This window comes from Microtus oregoni, unplaced genomic scaffold, assembly GCF_018167655.1.
Source record: "Microtus oregoni isolate MIOR12 unplaced genomic scaffold, Mior012 000021F_ref0000039, whole genome shotgun sequence".
Taxonomy (NCBI): Eukaryota; Metazoa; Chordata; class Mammalia; order Rodentia; family Cricetidae; genus Microtus; species Microtus oregoni.
Window position 1 is genome coordinate 28,628,456 of NW_024543080.1, and position 22,518 is coordinate 28,650,973.

At 39.4% G+C, this 22,518-nt stretch overlaps 1 protein-coding gene across 6 annotated transcripts in view; it reads right to left on the minus strand.

Annotated features, from left to right (window-relative positions):
* Positions 1-2,448: 2,448 nt before the first annotated feature.
* Positions 2,449-22,518, minus strand: part of N4bp2 (NEDD4 binding protein 2) — a 72,779-nt gene continuing 52,709 nt past the window's right edge. For 5 of the 6 annotated variants that reach the window (XM_041671273.1, XM_041671274.1, XM_041671275.1 and 2 more), the window contains 6 exons: positions 21,855-21,973; positions 19,704-19,842; positions 14,945-15,133; positions 13,088-13,256; positions 6,890-7,013; positions 2,449-5,827 (listed from right to left, as the gene is read on the minus strand). In XM_041671273.1, the coding sequence (XP_041527207.1) occupies positions 5,782-5,827; positions 6,890-7,013; positions 13,088-13,256; positions 14,945-15,133; positions 19,704-19,842; positions 21,855-21,973 (786 nt within the window). In that variant the 3' untranslated portion in view covers positions 2,449-5,781. The remainder of the gene's footprint in view (positions 5,828-6,889; positions 7,014-13,087; positions 13,257-14,944; positions 15,134-19,703; positions 19,843-21,854; positions 21,974-22,518) is intronic. The other variant, XM_041671277.1, reaches the window with a different exon arrangement.

Here is a 22,518-nt window from a genome sequence, read left to right on the forward strand (position 1 = left end):
CCCCAAGTTCAAACTGAGTTGTGACCAGAGGCACCGACTGAAAAGGTGTTCTCACCCGGTTCTGGCATAACCCTAACAACTTGCCAACTACGCAATGTTTTCAGAGAGTTAATACCTTCACTCAGATCTGTAGTTGTCCCCAGTCCCCAATGTGAAGTCCAAGTATATACAAAACATGTACATATCTCATATTAGACAGGTCAGGCTGGTGTAGCGATCCCAGAAACGTGATTAGGCTTAAGAACCCTTCAGGGAGCACAGACTGAAAGCCATGTCACTAAGTCTTTTCCTAAGGAAGACCGCAAGGCTGCAGTCCTCAAGTCCTCTTGTGATGAGAGCAGGACTTACTCCCACAGTTAAGAGCTAGTAATACTTCTCATTTTCTTTAGAGGGCATCCTAGATTTCTCAGGTGTTTTTTTAAAAAATGTTAACACTTTAGATGGATGTAATTAACAGGGGGGGCACAGGGTAATATGCAAACGGATTAAGCATTATCACAAGAAACAACCTACAGACCTCACCTAGTCACTACAACAAAGTTGTCAAATCAAAGTGATCCTGTTAGCAATTAAGTTATGAACCCCAAAGCCATTTCCTCAGATATATTATTAAAATTACCAAAATACTTAAAATCAAAACAGTTAACATTGTAGGTTTTCCTTATTACTCTTCAGTACTTAGAAATTATCAACCGCTTGCTAAAGAAACACAGTGAGCACTAATATCTACATATTTATGTATCATAGTAAAAATGACAAGGCAAAGACTATTCATTTTTTCTTCCAAGAAAACACTCAAAACTTAGCTGAACAGAGGGCAGGCAGTGTGAAGTGGATGCCTTCCCAGCCTTTCTTGAAGGTACATGTGACCACATGACTATCCTCTGGCTAATAAGATGCAAACAGAGAAGTCCTACAGCAGCTTCCAAAAACAACCTCTGGAGTGCTCGTGCTGCCTACTGTACTTCCCGACCTCCTTCCAACAAAATGAAGTGGCTGGAGGCCCAAGTATGGCAGAAAACTACAAGGACTTAAACCCTCCAGAAAGCCTCATGGAAGAGAGAGCTCACACCACTCTTGAGTCTTTATTGCTGGCATCTAACATCAAGAGAGAAATAAGTCATGATGTTGTGTCTGCAGTACTTGGTGTTCCCTAAACACTGGCTTTCTGTGTAGTAATAAGGGTGGCGGGGCTGCGTCCCCAGCACCCCGGCTGCCTGGCTAGCTTATGCCCAAAATAACAACACACAAACTGTATTCATTTAATCACTGCTTGGCCCATTTCTATCTAGCCTCTTCTAGGCTAATTCTCACATATTAATTTAGCCCATTTCTAATCATCTGTGTAGTGCCCCTAGGTGCGCTTACCGGGAAGATTCTAGCCTATGTCCATCCTGGGTCGGAGCTTCATCGTGTGCGTCTGCCTGGGAGCTGGGAGCATGGAGTCTCTCTGAGGCGTCTGCTCCCGAGAGGAGAGCTGTGGAGTGTGAGCTCACTTCCTCTTCCTCCCAGCGTTCTGTTCTGTTTACTCCTCCCACCTATCTTCTAACCAATGAGGGCCAAGCAGTTTCTTTTTATTTAACCAATGACCTTCCTCCATCATTTCTGTAGATACAGGACAAAGGCAACTTCATAAATGGGAGATTTTCAAACATGCTAACCAGCCACCCTGCCCTCTTGTCTTTTTCTTATTCTTATTCGAGACAGGGTCTCACCACCGCTGTCTCTTCTGAAACCAGCTATGGAGACCAGGCTAACCTTGGAATCATGGAGATCTGCCTGCCTATGCGGTATCCTGACTGCTGGGGTTAAAGATGTGACCACCATACCTAGCTCACTTTTCTTTTTTTTAGGACATATGCAGCTGTTACACACTAGGGATCAGTTAACTCTTCTAGTCCTGTGTGTCTCTATCAGTTGAACTGGGGTAGCACCATCTATGTAAGAAGAGCCCCTAGAGACCCACAAGTAAACATGTGTGAACATGTTAGGCACTGTAAGTCACTGTACACATATTAACTGGTGAGAGCATAATAAACCTATGGGTAGATGCTGTCTTATACTGTATCTTCAGAACAAGTGCTCAATAAATACTCATTGGATAAATATTTTAACATCCTTGATAATTGATAAATTATTTTGCTTTTTGAGCTGAATAAAGCTGATGTAAAGAGTATTATTTGTGTTCCTAATAGGCATAAATAATAGCTCCTAATTTTGATGTCAGTTAGACAATGCAAGGGTGTAAAACGAGAAGGCTGAGATGCTTCTCTAGGCCAAATGTGAACCAACCCACCTACAAAAGCAACACAAGCTGGCACAGTTGTACAGAAATGGAAACTTTATGACACTGTTCCCAGAGAATCACAAAGATACATGCAAAAATATTCCTTAATATAAAAGCCACTAAAGCTTCCACATCAAACGAAAGATTTCTTCACATTGGACTGTGACTAAAGCATTTTATTAAATTAAGTGTGTAATTTGCAAATGGTTTCATAAGAAATTTTAAAAGCAAAGTTATAAACATTTTCAATAAAAAAGTACAGAGTTGACAGCAAAAATCACGTTTTTATAGTACAAACAAAAACATTGCTTCTAATATATACTGTCTGAGCAGCTTATAGTCTCTCTTCAACCGCTAGCTGCAGTGTGGCACAGTAATGAGACGTCTGGGGTAAACAACAATAACAACAGGTTCATCATCTGACCACAGAAGTCAACCGCTCAGCTGTGAGGACACAATGAATGAACGTCGTCATCATCTAACTGAGGTCATGAGGCCTTAGGACACAGAGGTTCTAGCCTTGCTTCTCTATTCCCAAGTAATACTGTAAACTTAAATTACACTTTAAAAAATAAGCACCATTAACATACATTCTACATCACCTTACTTTTCCTTTTAAATGGCACTTGGTTTTGGCCACACAGACATTTAAATCTGTTTTCTTTACAAGTAATTAAAAATAAGCAACATTTAAGCACAGCACAAAGCATTATCAAATGTCACCTCATTGCACAACGGAAAAGCACTCGGAAAAAACAGCACACATTATTTTTATCTGTTTCAAACATTTTTTTTTTGAGAGCAGCTAAAACACTGTCAGAACAATTTCTTGAGTTTCAAAAGTTTCCAATTGCCAGCTCAGAAATAACTAACCTTGTCATTACACGTGTCCTTCTAAAGCAAACAGAATACTTGAATTTAAAGAGAAAAAAGAACAAACAAAGGACAGGAAACCACCCAAAGGAACTGGAAGCTTTCCTTCTCCATATATGTTAGAATACAATCATTTCAGCCCCAGGTTCCACCATGTAATACGGATCGTATTTAAAAACAGAATTAAAAGTAGTGTGGGAATACTAATAAACAGAAGAAAATTTCAACTCGAAAATAACAGCGACACATGAAGAGCTAATGAATGTCAGAAGACATGCTCAGGTTGTCTCCCAGGAGTCAGGAATGGGCTGGACGGTCCTGAGGCCCTGGCCCTGCTGCACTCCCACCGCGGTATCCTGTCCATTCTCTTCTCACACGGGCCGACAGCAACAACAGACTATTAGATGTGTAGAACTGCTACCAAGAGCTTCCAAGGTTTTGGAAGAAATCCTGTACTTTTAAAATGCTTTAAAATATTAGGTTTACAAAGAGTTCTCCTAACCTGGATTATTTCTAAACCATCTTTACTTCTGACATACAAAATTTAGAAGTGGAGGAAAAAAAAAAAAAAAACCATGATCCCCAAAATATCTACCTTTGGCTGGCACATGAGATTCAGAGATTGGCAAAAGAAAGATCAGAGAATGTTCTTTCATAATTGTAACTGCCTAGACAATACCAGATAGTAGGGTGGGGAGAAATTTTGGGACTACAAATATATATATGTATATATGTATAATGTTCAAGCTTTGTGTATTTATAGATAATAATTAAGGAATAGGAAGCCAAGCATGGCAAAGCACACCTATAATCTTAAACATTTAGGCAGGTAAGGCAGAAGGATTGTGAGTTTGTGGCTGACTTGCTGTGCGTAGTGACGTCAAGGTCTCTATTAGGTCACTCCATCACACAGAACCACGGCTGGACTTCTCAGAATCAGGCACAGCATCAAGACAGCTGCTTCCCCTTGGCCTCCAACCACAGTGCGCCAGGCTTGTACTTCTCCTCATTGCTCCCTTATTAATTATAATCACAGTAATATAATAAGACTATCTTAAGTACTCAAATATGAGTTTTTTAAAAGATGAAAAATATAAAACACAGAAAAAGAGTATGTAGCTGCACACACTCCAATAACTGCAGGCTTAATACTGTTTCTCACTGTTTAAATCGTATTAACCTGAAAACAGAAATAAGCTTACTTCAGTAACTACTGATTATGGTTTTTGTACTAAGTTATAAAAGGGAACTGCTTTTTTTAATATATATAACACCTCTGAGCACTACCAAAAAGTGAGACACTATTGCAATTTTTAAAACAAATTATTACAAGTCTAAAAATATAACTACTTGAATATCAGTAATCACTAACCATTTGCAGGTAATAAACATGGATTTTTGTTTTTATGGCAATAAAATTCAATGGTAAGGCTCTTATTTTAAAAGCATGATTCACAAGATGTAATAACGTGGTTTTGAGCTTTATTCCCGCTAACATATCTGTTCTTTGGGGGCTCATTCTGTCTGCCAGTATTCTTCAGTGCAAGGCAATGCCGCATTCCCGATGAAGGTGATTTTGTAAGCCAAATAAAAAGCAACATAATTGTTTGCAAACACTGTATATGTTGAAAATACTCTGTATATCCAAAGTTAAATTTATTTTAACTACTATCTCATTATAGAAAAATTACACTTCACCATACTAAGTCTGTATAAAGGAAATTTACATTCTAACAGGACACTGGCCCAACAGAAGCCAATGAGACTTTTCTTTCAGATAATTGGCTCCTTTTCAAAATAAAGGTAAAAAAATCTTTCTAATTACAAGGGTTTCTTTTACAGTTATACCAAAGTATGTTCTCACACTTATATCAATAGGATTTTTAACTCACGTAGCTTAGAAATGACGTTACAAGTATAAAACAGCCACTTAGCACTGTCTGGAGTAACTCTCGGATGGGTCCACAAGCAGTCCTGTAGGCAATCTCCTCCCCTGAACTGAGACTGCAGCTTAGTCTCAGACCCCGCTTTCCTCCCAGGAAATGCACAGCACAGAACAGCACAGAAGGGAAGGGATCAAGATCACAGACACAGAGGAAAGGATAACCGAGTGTCCGCCCATCTGCACGGGACAGCAACGTCAAGTGATTTTGTGTGACAGGCTTCGAAAGCAGAAAGAATCCGTGTTCTGCTGATCATCCTCCCCCTTTACTATTTTGAACCCAGTCCTTTGAGAGCCAGGAACCAGGTTTCAAAAGCACAGTGCCTCTCACAGGCTTCTACAGACTTCTCTAATAGAAAACGGTTAACACAAAGGCAGCGTTTTCATTGTTCTTGTTTTGTGTTTTCTCCTAAAAACAAACTAGAGTACTTAAGACTTTTAAACTGCAGGTGATAATTTTTTAGGCATATTATAATCAATAAAAATTCTTTTTAATGTTTTACCAAGTAACAGACTGGAATTGATCCAGTAAAAAAACTTTCCTTGGATTCTGAGAAACATTTTTCTTGTTTTATATTCCTAATAAAACACATCTGAGAGTAGAATTGACTGAATTACTGCAGATAAAACCAATTTCAGCCTATAAATCTTCATGCCTCTAAGTCAGGGCTTTTAAATCTTACTTTAGCATGACCTTCAAGCACCCTGGCTTAATTTCAGAGAACCTGTGGAAATGAGAAAAAGAGTTATTTAAAATGTAAACATTTCTAACTTAAAAAAATCTTTTAATCAATTCAAATGACCTATACTTAAATTTATTACTAACACTGCATCTTTTATTAACATCCAAGACCAATAATGACTTATGGTCAAAGCAAAAACAATCCTAAAGCTGTGGGTTATTCCTAGATCACTGGTCAATATAATTTACAGTTTTTCCAAACTTCTCAATCCTGAATCTGACCTTCATGAGGAAGAGCCTGCTGTATGAAAGAGAAGATGGTGTATTCCATTGTTTCTGGGCATCAAGAACGCACCAAGGAGAGAGCTCTGATACATAGACAAGTCTCACTCGTCTGGCCATGTCAGGCTGTAAACTGTCCTGTGTCAACCTCAAGAGGCACACCAGTAGCTGAGACAGTTGTTAATACGACACAGCTCTAGCCTAACCAACTCAACTGCAGAACTAGTCCCGAGAGACTTCTAACTTTCATCAAGTAATATCTCATTGCACAGCACATACAAAAGTCTCACACTAATTGAAATTGGAAGACTGGAAGAAAGGGGAGAGACTTGAGAAGTGGTATTCTCAAAGAATCTATACTTGGAATTTTTCTTGTCAGTTTCTATTACAGACTACAAGGGAAAAGGGACACTTCATATCTGTCAATAAAAATTATTAATGCATTTAACTTATGAGGACATATCATTCACTTAGAACTTCTGATAAAGTTTAAACATACACAAATTATAACTATTTCAGCCAGTGTCCCACACACTCTGTCTTTCAAAATGAGCAAGTCTTAAGACTCATGTATCTAGTTCTGTGGGGTAGCACATTACAAAGGAATGCAAGAGATTTTGTTTTTATAACTTTAAATTATAAAATGACAGAAAGTCTTAGCAGATCATCACTGACAAAAGCCTTATTTTCCTTTGATTTCTCATCTACCAGACAAAACACATCTAGCAAGAAAGCTATCCTCTTTTATTGATCTGCGACTGACATCAAATAGCTGGACTACGTAGTAGCTTTGAATAGAAGCACAGTAGAAGCCTGCACTCACCTGAAACTGTGGCTTGTGAGGTATTTAATGACAGCTGGCTTGATGCGAGCAACTCCTCCCTGGCTGTGGTTTCCTCTCCCCGTAATCACAGAAAGGTAGGGCTTACCGCCATTCTGCTTAAATTCTATTAAAATAGGAATTGGAACAGTTAAAATAATTTTCTACATTCTCAGTACAAAATCTACTCAAAAGCATATGAAATTACTTTCATGGTGTTTTAGGAGATTTAAAATTTGTTTTTAAACCACAGAGAGACCCAAAGCAGTTTATCATTGAAAGCCATAAGGACCAGGCCTAGCAGCACACACTTGACAGCAGAAGCTGAGAGACATAGGTTGTAGACTTGGAGGCAGCCAGGAGTACAAGATGAGTTTGAGTCACTACACAGTGAGACTCTACCAGGAAAGAAAAATAGTAAGCTCAAGTTAGGAGAGCAATTTCTATCCTCTACAAGTCTTTCTGAATAATAATGACAACAATATTAATTATATCTAAAAGTTATTACACACATGGACTCAGACAAAGTTTTAAAGACATATTTTTGTGAATTATAATCTCCCTAACAACCTTATTAATGAAGTACTTTACAGCCAACCAAACCAGTATGAAACACAGTTCTGCCACAAATTAACTGTGTGTGACCACGCGCAAGCCTGTTTTTCTTCACATTAGGAAAGGGAGATGATAACAGCCATTACTTTATAGATTGTCTTCCAGGTACAGCTGGCTATTGGCAAATCTAATTTTAACATAGCCCTACTATCAAAGATAATCCACTGTTAAATCCTTCCCAGAAGAGAACTTTTTGAAATACTGAATGACACTGATCTCTCTCGCGCGTGCTCTCTGGTTTTTTGAGACAGGATTTCTCTTTGTAGCCCTGGATGTCCCAGAACTCACTCTTGTAGACCAGACTGGCCTCAATCTCAAGAGATCCACCTGCCTCTGCCTCCTGAGTGCTAGGATTAAAGGTGTGCGCCACCACACAGTGACACCGATCTTTTAAAGAATGCAGTTGCTACTTCATATTTAACCCTGAGAAGGTAAATATATAAACCCTGAAATCAACAACAGCTCTATAGAATATCAACAACAAAACCAAAAAGTCCTATTAATAATAAAGTACTTGATATAACAAATTTGTTTCTCATTCATAAATAGCCTAAGTTTTATCTTTAGTATAAAACATTATGAACATTTCATTCTGTTCATTAAGTTACCTTAATAAAATGGAACCAAAATATTATTTTCCAAGTCTCATTATATACAGGGCAATACTTGGCTTATCATTTTATTTATTTATTTACTTATTTGAGACAGGGTCTCACCGTATTGCCCTGACTGACATGAAATTCACTATGGACACCAGGCTGTCTTGTAACTTACCAATGATCTGCCTGGACCACCATACCCAACTAGCTCGGAATTCTAAAAGGCTATGCTGTTAGGACAGGAGAGTCATGAGTCCAAGGCCAGCCTGGGCTGCCTACACAAGAAGGGCCAATCTCGAGACAAACTGAAAGCTTTCATTTTAATTTTCTTGAACCCGTTCTCATCACTTTCACTTCTGCCTCAGCAGGCAGGTCGGTCCCCATCACCTCTCTACTAACAGTGCACAGCTGCTCTGAAAAGGCTCTCCAGGTGATTCACATACTTCAAACCCGGAGCAGCTCAAAAGAGACTTGTCTAGCTAATGTACATGCTTACTGTCTAGAATACAGACTGTTCCTGATATTTATCACCTCTGAAACACTCTTTAACTTAGTCTTAAGTACATTCAGATTGCTAATAACTTTAAATTACAAATGCTCAAATGATTCCCAAAAAAGAACTCCTCTAAAGAATTGTAAAAAGCCAAGCAGTCGTGCACACCTTTAATCCTACCACCTGGGAGGCAGAGGCAGGAAGATCTCTGTGAGGTTGAGGCCAGCTTGGTCTACCTGGTCTACCTAGTGAGTTCCAGACCATTCAGAGAAACTCTGTCTCAAAAACAAAAAGACTAAAAAAAAAAACAAACAAACCACTCAATTTTCATCTTATTAATGACAGTTCTCCAATTACCTGAAACGTGTTATGGAGCAATCTTTTTGTTTTGTTTTGGTTTTGGTTTTTCGAGACAGGGTTTGTCTGTAGCTTTGGAGCCTGTCCTAGAACTAGCTCTTGTAGACCAGGCTGGTCTCGAACTCACGGAGATCCATCCACCTACCTCTGCCTCCCAAGTGCTGAGATTAAAGGTGTTCACCACCACTGCCTGGCTGTGGTTTTTTTTTTTAAATTAGAGTTGAAATAACATTTCATTCAGCTGATTAACGTTTCGTGTTTGTTTTGTTTTGTTTGTTTATTTTTTCTCATATAGGCCCTGGCTGGCTTTGAATTCATGGTGATTCTCCAGTCTCACCCTACCAAGAGCTGAGATTACAGGTATGAGCCACCATGTCCCACTTGATATGTTTGCTTCTTTTATTTTCAGACACGATCTTACTATACAGCTCTAGCTGACTTGGAACTCGCTATGTAGTCCAGGCATCCTCAAACTCAGAGATCGGCCTGTCTCTGCCTTCTGAGTACTGGGATTAAAGGAATGCACCACTGTGCCAATCTGATCTATGTTTAAGTAGTTATAAACCCAAAGGTTTTCCTTCCCTTTATCTTTCTTTACTTTTAATTTTAAAAATTAGAGTACTTTATCTGAGATTTCCAGTCTTTATTTTGCTGACTGTATTTCATGGTAATGTATTGTTCCTCTTCCCCATGAATCCCTATTACTAATTGCATCCAGACTCTCGACTTTCCAGTTTATCCGAGGGTAGAAAGACTTCACAGGTGGGTAGGACTTCACCCACAAGGCACACAGGATACAGATGTCTCTATTCATCCGCAGTTTAGAAAGTGCTTTTATATGATAGCTAAAACTAATGCAAGAATACCCCCAGAGTCCTCCCAGCCCCAGACACTTCTACTCAGCAATCCTGCCATCTGGTGGTAAGGGGTAGACACGCACAAGCACACACAGATGGCTTTGGCTTCAGAAAACTATTTGCACCTTGGATCTGAACAAACACTACCCTGGGCAAGTTACCAAAGTCTCTTTTTTCCTATAAATTTTTATTTATATAAAATTCTCATAACATAATGTTCTTCATTTTCAAACTTTACAGTTCAGCTGCGCCTGGTGATGAAAGCCTTGGTTGCAGCTACTTGGGAAGCTGAAGCAGGATGTTCACAAGTACAAGGTCAACCCTGGCTAGACCAGCCTGGGCAACTTAGTGACATCTTGTCTCAAAACAAAATAAAAAACCCTTATTCAGTAGTGTTTGTCGTTTTTGGTTCTTTAGCATATCAACAATGCTACAGCTACACAATCAACATTGTTGCTTCCAGTATTCCCTCCTGTCAAAATGAAACCATGTGACGGTCAGCAGTTACTTCATATTACCAGTTCCAACCCAAGCAATCACTAATATTTCTGTCTCTAAGGACATTTCATGTAAATATCACTTTTTGTACTGGTCTTCTTTTACGTAGCATTCTTAGAAGTTCATCCATGTATGAGAACTTCATCTTCATGGACAAGTAAAATTCCATTAAACAGATGTACTACACTCTGTTTACATACATACATACATACATACATACACACACACACACACACACGCATGTAGGAAAGAAGGAAGGGGAAAACATTTCTCTAAGACTAAAAGGAAAGACTGTATGATGACACTTACATGTGGAATCTGAAAGGTCAAACTCCTGGAGTGGTTCAAGGCAGAACAAGAAACAGAATGTGGGTCAAACAAAAGGCATAACTTCTCAACTGCAGGAATGAGTTCTGAGATCTAAAGTACAGCGTGACAGCTATCAACATTGCTACACTGTGATGGGTAAGTCATACTACCATGGCATCTGCTTTGCTCTTATTGTCTTACTTTTTTGCACTCATTGTCTTACTTTTCTACCTACTGGACAGAGACACTGTAACCATGGCAACTTATGGAAGAAAGTTTATTGGGAGTTTACAGTTTTAGGACTTACAGTCCATGACCACCATTACAGTGCTGAGCAGTAGTTGAGGGCTTCCATCACTATCCAACAGTAAGAGCCAGAGAGCTAACTAGGAATGGTCTGGCCTTGAAACTTTACCGCCTACCCCCACAGACACACCTCCTTCAATAAGGCCACATCTCCTATTCCTTCCCATTCCCACCAATTGTAGACTCAAAATATATGAGGGGAGAGGAGCCACCTCATCCAAGACATCTCATTCATACTTCTGTAAGTAACCCCAATAAACTCACTAATTCACCAAGTAAGCCTTGGTGGAGGTGGTAGCTTTTCTGTCATGGATTCTCTATCAGGGCTGAGCATTTGCTTTTATCTCCCAGAGTCACACAACACCATCTCTCAAGGCCAAGATTCTAGTTATTAAAAGCACTGGGGTACTTGGCAGTTACAAGCACTCGCTGCTCTTACAGAGGACCCACGTTCAGCTCCAGCACACACAGAGGCTTACGACTATCCATAACTCTGACTCAATGGGATCCCACACCCTCTTCTGACCAGGCAAACAAATAGTACACATATTCGTGCAAGCAAAATACTCATATACATAAAATAAATTTTAAAAAATATAAGTACTGAGGTAAGAAGACTACAAAACAATTTTAGCAAACAAATGCAAAATTTAAAAACAATTATAACTTGATGGATATGGCGGCACACGCCTTTAATCCTAGCCCTTGGGAGGCAGAGGCAGGTGGATCTCTGTGAGTTCGAGGACAGCCTGGTCTACATAGAGAGCCCAGGACAGGGAGAGCTAGACAGAGAAACCCTGTTTCAAAAAAAAAAAACAAACCACAAAACAAAACAAAAACGTTTTGGGGCTGGAGAGATGGATGGCTGATGGACAGTTCAGCAGTTAAGAGTAAAGCTTTTCCAGAGGATCCTGGCTCAATTTCCAGTACCTACATGGCAGCTCACAATTGTCTGTAATTCCAGTTCCAGGGGGTCTGACACCCTTACACAGATATACATGCAAACAAAACATTAATTCACATAAAGTATGAATAATTAAATCTTTAAAAAGTAAAATACAGTGCTGTCACACAAACACAAAGACCTGAAGTCAATACCCAGCACCCATGTAAAGCTCAGAGCAGTGAGTCATGCCTGACTGTAATAGCAGCACTGGAAAGATGCAGACAGAAGGGTCCCTGGGTTTGCTGGCTATTCAGCCCAGGGAAATCAACAAGGTCCTAGGTCGGTAAGAGAGCCCACCTCAAAAAATAAGATGGAGAAAACAAAAAAGGAATTGTATATACTGAACAGAGAGGTATTGCATATATAGAGGAGATATTTTAACGGGTAGGAAGGATATAGAATAAATTTTACGATGTTGATTTCCAATAGAAAAGAAAGGTAGAGAAGAGATTGAGAGAAGTCTAATAGGAAGCATTTTAAAAATGAGAAACAGTAAACCGCCTGCACATGCTATGGGATTCATTGGTCTGTGGGCATTTCTTATATTATTCTGCAGCCTCTTCAACATAGCTGCAATGTCTCAGAATAAGTTGATGAATTTTCAATCTTACATATCAATCCTACTTTATCACAAGTGGTACGACTGAATTGATAAATGTACAGATAAAGTATGACAATGTAGGGCATCTTTATAATTCAAAATTTCTCCAGTAATGACAAACAGATGACTTCCAGTATCAGTGTCCGAGATAACTCAAATAGACTGAGCTTTCTATGAAATACTACCAACTGATAATGAAAATGAAGCAAGATGCTATGCCAACATGACACTTCAAGATCTCTAGCTGAAGACCATGGGAAGATGCAGAATTTAGGAAATTACAGGTGGAACTTTTCCTCCTGACCTGTGTGACTAGACACCAGCAGAAGGAAGGAGCAGGGACACTGCAGGCACGTAGACAGCCTGCCTGTGGGAGCAATTCTGAAAAAACCCTATCTCCTTACTTTTGTACTGAACAAATGTCTACTGCAGACGCTAGTCAAGACAAGTCCCACTTATCAGTCACAGAGGATTCCCACATTACACTGGACCTCATTCTTTACGGGATATAAATAATTCCGAGAAGGAAATCTTAACATCACAGATAGCCCCAGTCTGCACAGATAGATCCTCTGCATGTGGCAAGGTCTATCAACACTAAGACATGAGCACATTCCTACCTTCTGTTTTCCGCTGTAAAACTGCCGTCAGGTGCTCTATAGCTTCATCCACATGCAGCCCATGCAGGTCTAAGACATTCTGTGGCAGCAGAGAGGCATTGACCTTCTCAAAAATCTCCACAGCAGCGAGGTGATTGGCTTCTTTCATCTTCTGCTCGTGAAGACTGCCCTTTAATCATAACACATCACCAACAGCCACTTATGATAACTACCACTTAGTCCAGTGGATCTTAACCTTCCTAATGCTGGGACCCTTTTAACAGAGTTTCTCATGTTGTGGTGACCCTAACCACAAAATTATTTCTTTGCTACTTCATGACTATGATTTTACTGTTATGAATCATAATGTAAATATCTGACATGCACATTTCAATTCATGATCCATAGGTTGAGAACAGTTGATTTAGACAGTCAAGAAGCAAAAGTGCCCTAAATAAAAAAACAGAACATCTAACATCTTGATGTAACAAGCAAAAGGACAAAGATGAACCAAACTTTGGAAAAATTCAGTAACTAAATAATATGATTCTTAAACTACTCCATCATAGTTTGTAAAGTAAAAATAAAAAATTCTTAAACAAAAATCATAATAGGAAACTTAACAATATTTAGCTTAAGAAAGAACCAAATGGTTTAATGCTTGATTAATAAAGTGTATTCTTTGATAATCCTGGGCCACAACTTGATGCTCCCTTCCAACACCTTCTTCTATTTATCCGCCCTACAAGGTCTGCTGTCAGGCTTCAAAGGGCTATACTAATATGACACCTTCTAGTCAACAAAAAGAGTAAGCGTATGAAGCCACAAAAATGAAAAGGGTACTTCTTACATGACCATGCAAAAAAAGCCCAGCCCAGAAATTTTATCCTCTTGAAAAATATTACCATCCTTTTTCTCTTTGTAACATAAAAGTGATGCTTGGAGGCTAGGGGGATGGCTCATGGTTAACATCACTTGCACAGCAAGCTTGAAGACAAAGAGTTCAAGTCAATGTATCAATGTAAAAAGTTGGGCATACTCGTATTTGTCTTAACTGCAGCACTAGGGGAAGAGACAGGTAGATTCCGGAGTTCAAAGGGCAAGCTTCTAGTTCCCCCTGTCTTACAGTAATAAATAGAAAGTGATAATGGAAGATACCTGGTGTCCTCCTTTGGCATCTGTATGCACAGAAATATGCATTCAAAAAGTCCTGTGCTCATACCAAATACATACACAAATAACACAACACACACACAAATAAGTAAGCAAATAAAATGCCTTATTTAAAATCCAAACATTATAGACAATGTAAGAAGACTCATGTGATTCCAGCCTAAAACAAACTTTTCTGCTTTCTTTCCTTCAGGAAACTTCATGTTCAGACATACTACTGAATAACAAATGCTCAGGAGATCACTAGATGATCTGATTTAATCTAAAGGAAAAAGAGAACAAGCCATAATCCCCCAGCCTAGAGGTAAAGGGCCATCTTCCCAGGAACTTGGGACCTAAGGCACAAGAATCACAAGTTCAAGGCCAGTCTGGATAATTTTGTCAGACTCAGTCTCAAAATAAAAGATAAAGAAAAAAGAAAAGGAAAGGAAAAGCAAAACAGAGGGCTGGATGAGAGCAGCTCGCACTGACGACGGAAGAGCGGCTGTAGCTCGTGAAGCTACACTACACAAGCAACGACAGGCCTGAGCAAAGCACACAAATCACACAGTCACAGGACTCTTTCGTATTAGCCCACTTTATACGTCACTTATATAATCTCTATATTCCTTCCCAAACAACTGTTAGGCCAAAACTTAGTGTCAGTATCATGCACTTCAGACTACATGAACTGGTAAACAAGCTGTAATCAGTTTTCCACTTCACCTGCTGAGCATAAAAGGTGGCCACATTCTTCTTCCCCATGCGGTAGGCTTCCTTGGCCTTGCTGTAGCACTCCATCCTCTTCTGCTGGTGCAAGAAAGCCTCCGCCCTGTAGTCATCATACTCGGGGTACTCAAAATCCTGGAAAGACGAGTCCCCTGCCGTATCATCAGTCTCTCTCTGTTTCTTTGCCTAGAAGAACACAATATGTAATACACACAAATATAACTGCAAAATGGATGTCTTATCACCAGAAAATGCATATATAAACTAGGCTGTGAGCCAGGCTTGATGGTACAAGTCTGTAATCCTAGAAATTAACTGGGGAGCAAAAGCAAGAAGATCACACAATCAGATGTGTTGAGGGAGGTATGGTCATAAACAGGCAGGACGATCAGGACACACTTGGCTACACAGTAACTGGAGGCAGTTTGTACATGAGACTGAACAAAAGTAAAACCAGCCAGGCACGGTGGTGCACACCTTAAATCCTAGCACTTTGGTGGCAGAGAGTCAGATCTCTGAATTTAAGGCCAATACAATCTAGCCTGGTCTACGGAGAGTTCCAAAAAGGGGGAGGGGGAGAGGGCTAAGAGGGAGAGAGAGGGAGAGACAGAGAGAGAGAGAAAGAAAAAGAGAAAAAAGAAACAAAATGAACAACTAGACATCTTTTTCCTCAGTGTCTACACTGTAAGTCAAGCACGTACTACCACTAGCTTTTTCTTGTCAGTAACATTACCTCTTCTTTAATCACTTTTAGGAAACACTGAAATGTTCTTCAAAATCATTAAAATATAATCAGGACATAAATCAAGCCAAAAGATAGAAGGTAAGATAGAGAGTTGTAGGAATGCAATCAGCATAGAAATCCAACTTTTGGTTTGTGGTGAAGCCTATCCAAAAGGTTCCAAAGTCTTGAATAGTGTTGCACACCCATCCTCCCAGCACTAAGGGCAGAGGCAAGGGTTCAAGGTCATTCTTGACTGCGTGAGGAATGTAAGTCAGCTAGACGTGTAAGTGTCTTGTTTTAAACAAACAAACAAAAAGTTTCAATGTAACAATGAGAATTTTCAACTTACGATTTTTAAAAGCCAATTAAAAACAAATAATTAAAAAGAGAGAGAGAGAAGTCGCTCAGGGGGATAGTTTCACTGTCCCCTTGGGTCTGTGCCATGCCAGGAGACAGCATCACCACTCGCTGTGGGCCCAGTGGATCACGGTAATAGCAAGGGCCTCCAGAAACTATCCAACCAGTGGAGCCTCAGCCTCAGCCTCAGCCTCAGCCTCAGCCTCACCTGCACCTAGACCAGTTATAGCTGGAGACTTAATACTTTCTGCACCTGGAGGAATGACTGCCGGAGCTGTTGCCCCGCCTGCATCTGAGTCTTGGGCCCATTTACACCTGGAGAAACAATCACCAGAGGCTCAGTCCTGCCTGCAACTGAAGGAACATTCAACGGAGCCACAGCCCCAAGCCACACCAACTGAAGGAAAAGCGACCTCCTGAAGCACAGGCTCTACCCAAACCAATTGGAGGAAAAGATGGGTAGACAACAAGGTTAGAATACACTCAATAACACAAAGAGCAATACAGCAACACCAGAAACTAGTGGTTCTAACCTGAACATCCCGACACAGATGAAGCCAAATACTTAAAATTACTTTATGAAAATGACTGAGACCCTTACAAAGGAAATGAAAAATTCCCCTAAAAGAAATGGAAGAAAAGACAAACAAAAAATTGGAAGAGATCAACAAATCCCTTAAAACCAATAAAAGGCAATCAAATAGGTGAAGGAAAACGTTAAAGACTTAAAAACTGAAATAGAAGCTGGGCAGTGGTAGCGCACACCTTTAATCCCGGCACTTGGAAGGTAAAGGCAGGTGTGTCTGGTCTACAAAAACTAGTTCTAGGACGGCTAGGGCTATTACACAGAGAAACTCTGTCTCAAAGATAGATAGATAGATAGATAGATAGATAGATAGATAGATAGATAGATAGATAGATAGATAGATAGATACATACATACATAGATACATAGATAGATAGATACATAGATAGATAGATACATAGATACATAGATAGATGATAGATAGATAGATAGAGCGAGCTAATAAGCCAAACAGTTTATAATTATTATAAGACTCTGTGTATTTCTTTGTTACTGAAAGGCCAAGGTGGGACAGAAACTTTCATTTATAATTTTATACCTGTCAGAATGGCCAAGTTCAAAAACTCCAATGATAGCTTATGCAAGAGAGGATATGGAGTAAGAGGAACACTCCCCCATTGATGATGGGAGTACAAACTTGTAGAGCTACTGTGGAAATCAGTGTGGTGGTTTCTCAGAAAATTGGGGATCAATCTACATCAAGACCTAACAATACCACTCTTGGGCATATACCCAAAGGATGTACACTCATACCACAAGGTCATTTGCTCAACTATGTTCATAGCAACATTATTTGTAATAGCCAGAACCTAGAAACAACCTAGATGTCCCTCAACCAAGGAATGGTTAAGGAAAGTGTAATACATTTACACAATGGAGTACTACTCAGTGGTAAAAAACAAAACAAAACAAAACAAAACAATGGCATCTTGAAATTTGCAGGCAAATGGATGGAACTAGAAAAAGCCATCCTGAATGAGGTAACTCAGACCCACTAAAAAAAAAAAAAGGAGGAGGGGGGAGGGGAGGGAGAGGAAGAAAAGAAGAAGGAGGGAGGGGAAGGAAAAAAAGAAAAGAACAGGGCGGCGGTGGCGCACACCTTTAATCCCAGCACTAGGGAGGCAGAGGCAGGCGGATATCTGTGAGTTCGAGGCCAGCCTGGTCTACAAGAGCTAGTTCCAGGACCGGAACCAAAAGCTACAGAGAAACCCTGTCTCGAAAAAATAAAAAATAAAAAAAAAAAAAGAAAGAAAGAAAGAAAGAAAAGAACACCTCATGTAGATGGCATGACCAATAGTAAAAAATCATAAATACACTTATGAGTCAGTTTCAACCTACCATTAGCCACTGTGGTAAGAAAAATTCAGTAACCTTTTAGAAAAAAATCTGTGCCTAAAATCTCAGCAGCATGGAGGCCAAGCGATTGTACTGAGAACAGAATAAACTACGTAGTGAGATCCTCTCAGAATCCAAACACAGCAACGAAGTGTGCGTGTGTGTGTGTGTGCACCCACCTGTGCGTGTGATGTAATTATCCAAGAGAACAACGAAGTGTGCTTGTGTGTGTGTACCCACCTGTGCATGTGATGATGTAATTAGCCAAAAGAGAACAACGAAGTGTGCGTGTGTGTGCACCCACCTGTGCACGTGATGATGTAATTATCCAAGAGAGAACAATGAAGTGTGTGTGTGTGTGTGCACCCACCTGTGCACGTGATGATGTAATTATCCAAAAGAGAACGAAGTGTGCGTGTGTGTGCACCCACCTGTGCACGTGATGATGTAATTATCCAAGAGAGAACAACGAAGTGTGCGTGTGTGTGCACCCACCTGTGCACGTGATGATGTAATTATCCAAGAGAGAACAATGAAATGTGCGTGTGTGTGCACCCACCTGTGCACGTGATGATGTAATTATCCAAAAGCGATCCTTATACAAGTTTCTAATGTAAAATACAAGATAATGAAAATAGTAATTATTCAAGCTGCCTATATGTTTTCCATTAAGGAAGAAAACTATTTTTTTAAGATAATATTCTCAGTATGTTCAAATGTCTTTAGACTATCAAAAACTAATGTTTAACAAATGAAACACAGCGATCTCTAAGCCAACTCAGTCTTCACTTGAATGTAACAACTTGGAAATTATCATTTCGCTTAGAAATATTACCAAGAATTATATTTATAATGTACTCTATGAAACAATCTACAGTGACACATAGGTTTAAAATCTTAAAGTCTACCACTTAATTTATAGTAATACTATGCTGTGGGACAATGGTCTGTAGCCTGTCAATTGTATTTTAATAAAATGCTGATTGGTCAGTAGCCAGGCAGGTAGTATAAGTGGGACAACCAGACAGGAAGTAGAGGTGAGAAAGGAGAATTCTGGGAAGAGGAAAGCTTGGTCTGCTGTCCTGATCTGGCCACAGAGCAAGCAAGATATAACTGCCTCACCGAAAAAGGTACCAAGCCACGTGGTTAACATAGACAAGAATAATGGGCTAATATAAGTTATAAGAGTTAATAAGAACCCTGAGCTAATGGGCCAATCAGTTTATAACTAATGTAGACCCTGTGTGATTTCCTCGGGACTTAACGACTATGGGAACCAGACAGGACAGAAATCTCAGTCAATAATATTACAAAATAGTGTATTATATAACACACATATAATCTCTAATTGATAAAAAATAAGGGAAGAAAGGTTTGCAAGTACTGACCAATACATAATTAACAGTTGGGTACAGAATTTCCTCACTAATATTTTGTTTAGAGCCTGGGACTGCAGAGACTTGAAATAGATATCACCATGTTCTTCAAAAAATTAATTATGAGTCAGGCATGGTGGCCCATACCTTCAATCCCAAAGATAGTCAGATCTTAAAGCCAGAATGATCTACATAGAGAGTTCCAGGCTAGCCAGAGCTACACAGAGAAACCCTGTCTTGAAAACAAACTCAGAGATCCACCAGCCTCTGTTTCCCAAGTGCTGGGACTAAAGACATGAGCCACCACCACCCAGCAACAAATCATATTTTCATATACATGTATTTGCCAAAAGAGTACAAGATCCAATTCCTCCATACCTTTTTCTCTTTTGATTTCAGTGCAGTATGAGAAGTGATATTCTCATTTTGGTGACCGCATTCTTGAGCGACAACTGTTTTCACAGGGTCTCCTTCAAGAACACAGTTTAGAAACTGTACTGTGTGTTCCAGTGAATAGCTGTTTAAATATAATGTTAATAAAAGAAAATGAAAGTTCTGTGGAATAAATTCAAGCAATTTCTAAAAATATAAAAAAATGGGCTGGAGAGATGGCTCAGGTTAAGAGCACTTGCTGCTTCTGAGGAGAATCCAGGTTTTCACAACAGCATGCAACTTTAGTTCCAGAGGAGCTAATGCCCTCTAAGCCTTCTGTGAGCATCAAACACACAAGGAGTATACATGTAGGCAAACACTCAGATACATAAAAAATATTTTTTTAAAAATTTTAAAGTGTAAGAAATTGGCTTATTTTAAGTTTTTAATATTGAAACTTAATGTACTTGAAGATTCAAGAAGAACCTCTAGGAAATCTCAGGAAAAATAATAATTGGGCCCTATTTTTTTTTTTTTAAGATAGATCTCACAATATAGCCCTGGTTGCTTTGGAACTTGCTACAAAGACCAGGCAGACCTAAACTCAGAGATTTGCCTACCTCTGCCTCCTTAATGCTGTCAAAAAAAAATTTTAAACAATACTAAGGATCTTTTTTATTTTATTATGTGTATGTATGTTTCACCTGCATGTGTCTATGCACCACATGCATGCCTGGTGCCTGCGGAGAGCAGAAGATGGCCTCAGGTTTCCAGGAACTGGAGATACCCACCATGTGGGTGTTACCAACCAAACCCCGGTCCTCGGAAGTACAACCACTGCTCTTACCACTGGGTCATATCTCTAGTCCATGACTTGGAAAGTTTTTAGTAATAAAAATAATGGGCAGGTACAATAGATCAACAGACAAAGATTCTTTCTGCCACACCTGATGCCCTGAGTTTGATTCCCAGGATCCACATGTTCAAAAGAAAAGAGCCACGACCTCCACACTTACTGCTTGCACACACAATAAATAATTGAATGAATGAATAAGCAAAAAACTCAGATGTTTGGAAAAAATGTTTAACCTCATTAAGCACTACACAGTACACACATTCATAAAAACAATCTATGACTCATTAATATGCACACTTTTGTGTTTATATACCAGTCAAAATTAACTGAGCTGGGGATGTGGCCCAGTTAGTAGAGCACTTGTCTAACATGCAGGAAGTCCTGGGTTTCATCCCTGGAATTGTTTAGAACTGGCCCTGAAGGCAGAAACCTGTAATCAGAAAAAGGTCAGAAGTTCAAGGTCATGTTTAGCTACACAGCAAATTTAAATGATAGCCTGGGGATACAGGAGACCATCAGTAGATTTTAATTAAAAAAAAAAAAAAGGGCCGGGCGGTGGTGGCCCATGCCTTTAGCCTTTAATCCCAGCACTCGGGAGGCAGAGACAGGCGGATCTCTGTGAGTTCGAGGCCAGCCTGGTTTACAAGAGCTAGTTCCAGGACATGAACATGAACCAAAAGCTACAGAGAAACCCTGTCTCGAAAAATCAAAAAAAAAAAAAAAAAAGGTGTGTGAGGTCCTGGATTCAATCCCTAATACCAAAGTAGTAGGCGGAGGCGGTAACGTGACAACTCAGTTTCTTCTAATTATTTATTCTGGAGTCAGGCTTATCTAGTGCATGCCTGTAGCCTACGTGCTGAGTTCCTGGGTTTATCGGAGGCACATCAGCTGCACTGTTTCTCTTTTATCATCTATATTCCATAAATCTTTTGGGGAATTATAAAGTTTCAATTTCCTTCCAAAATCAAACACAGATAAAATACCCCCATGCCGGTATTTATATTGTAACAAACTGAACACCACGAGGTTCTAGTTTAAAAATGAAATCAAAGAGCCGTCTGCCTCAGTCCCATGTTATCTGGGCAGGTTTCTCGTGGTGAAAAGGTAACCAAAAAATTAAGGAAAAAAAGAACAAGGAATACAAATGGCTAGAAATTTTCACTTTCTGTATTATATATATATTAAATCTAAACTTAATTATTTATATTATATTTAATCAGAAAAATGAACACGAGATTGTTTCAATATACTTCCAGTGACATTAGAGTAAAAAAATCACAGCCAGTCCGTCTAGCACTCACTTGTGATCTTTGAAAATGTCCATCAGGAAATTTTGGTTAATGGCTGGAAATATTTTAAAGAGCTGCTTCTCCTTTAGTTTAGTGGCACAGTCTTTTTCAAACATAAGTGTCTCCCTTTTCTAAAACAAAACAGAAAAGAATCACCCTTATGATGAAATTTATAAGCCAGACAATACTGAACGAAAGCCTAATTATTTTGTTGCAAAAACACCAACAATTTATAAGCAATCACAGCCTTTCCTCGCTGATCAAAGGCGGAAGTTAGTAATATAAGTATTCTTACACTATTTATATCCCATTTTGCCAAGTATTCAAAGGCGCTCATAAAGACACACAGTTCCATACACACACATACATACACAATCTCAAAACAGTCCACTAAATGATGTAACAAGGAGAAGCTACATATACAGTCATGAACCACAAAACGGTGCTTCATTTTCTTTCTTTTTTTTTTTTTTTTCCTTTTGGTTTTTCGAGACAGGGTTTCTCTGTAGCTTTGGAGCCTGTCCTGGAACTCCCTTTGTAGATCAGGCTGGACTCGAACTCACAGAGATCCGCCTGCCTCTGCCTCCCAAGTGCTGGGATTAAAGGCGTGCGCCACCACTGTCCGGCAAAACGGTGCTTCAGAAAATGAGGACCCTCATATTGATTGGTATATGCT